This window comes from Trichinella spiralis (assembly GCF_000181795.1).
Source record: "Trichinella spiralis strain ISS 195 chromosome Unknown Scfld2003, whole genome shotgun sequence".
NCBI classification, from domain to species: Eukaryota; Metazoa; Nematoda; class Enoplea; order Trichinellida; family Trichinellidae; genus Trichinella; species Trichinella spiralis.
The window spans coordinates 1-934 of NW_003528942.1; the positions used below are offsets into that span (position 1 = coordinate 1).

At 34.9% G+C, this 934-nt stretch overlaps 1 protein-coding gene across 1 annotated transcript; it reads right to left on the reverse strand.

Annotated features, from left to right (window-relative positions):
* Positions 1-50: 50 nt before the first annotated feature.
* On the reverse strand, positions 51-722 carry Tsp_15294 (putative cadherin domain protein; the record flags this gene model as incomplete). The annotated part of the gene is made up of 1 exon (XM_003368730.1): positions 51-722. A coding segment is annotated over one exon (672 nt), but the record flags the coding sequence as incomplete, so codon positions are not given.
* Positions 723-934: the final 212 nt, after the last annotated feature.

A 934-nucleotide genomic window follows, 5' to 3' on the forward strand; every position in this document is an offset into this window, starting at 1 on the left:
GATTCTTCTTCATTGTCGATAAGTGAATAACTGAAGACGTGAGTTTTCACCTAAATCTAAATCATTTGCTTGTATTTGAAAAATCGGCTTTCCAACAGGCAAACTTTCATTCACTATCACTAAATATTCCGTTTCGTTGAACACAGGCGGATTATCATTAGAGTCGAGTACATTCAAGAAAACTGTTGTGTAGCCAGTCAACGGCGGGACACCACCATCGGTAGCGGAAATGTTCAAAATGTACAGATCTTTCTTTTCTCTGTCTAATGGATTTTTCAAAGTTAATAACAAAACTGAACCTTCATTTTGGCTGAGCAGTTGGCAACATTCGGCATCTGAGCCGATCAGCGTGTAATTCACAATTTTCCCATTTATTCCAGCATCTCGATCATTTGCACCGATTAAAACTATTTGAGTACCAATTTTAGCGCTTTCTGGAAGCGAAACATTTTGGTATGGGAGTGGAAACTTTGGAGCATTGTCGTTTACATCAAGCACATTAATTGTGACAGTGATAAAATATGCAGGCACTCCTTTACTTACGATCACCAAATCTATAGTATCCGAGTCACCATCGAGCAGATTTTCACGATCAATTTGCTCAGCAGTAATAATTTCTCCTGTATCAGTGTTGAAGTGGAAATGCACATTTGGTTCGCTTAACCGGTACTGATAACCATCTAGCTTTGTAATCGAACCAACAACTGTGTTTTTTGGCACGCCTAAATATTTTCAAATTAAAGTATATACATAAAAATGGCCCTAAGTTTTGCTTAAAACTGCAAAAACTTAAACCAAAATGAACATTATTGTCAAAATGTATTAGCTATTTGAATACTTCGAACAATATTTCATTAAGAAAAACTGAAAATTTAAGCAAATATTACATTTTATTTAAAAATATAAGAAAACTGATGCAAATTCATTTCAAAAC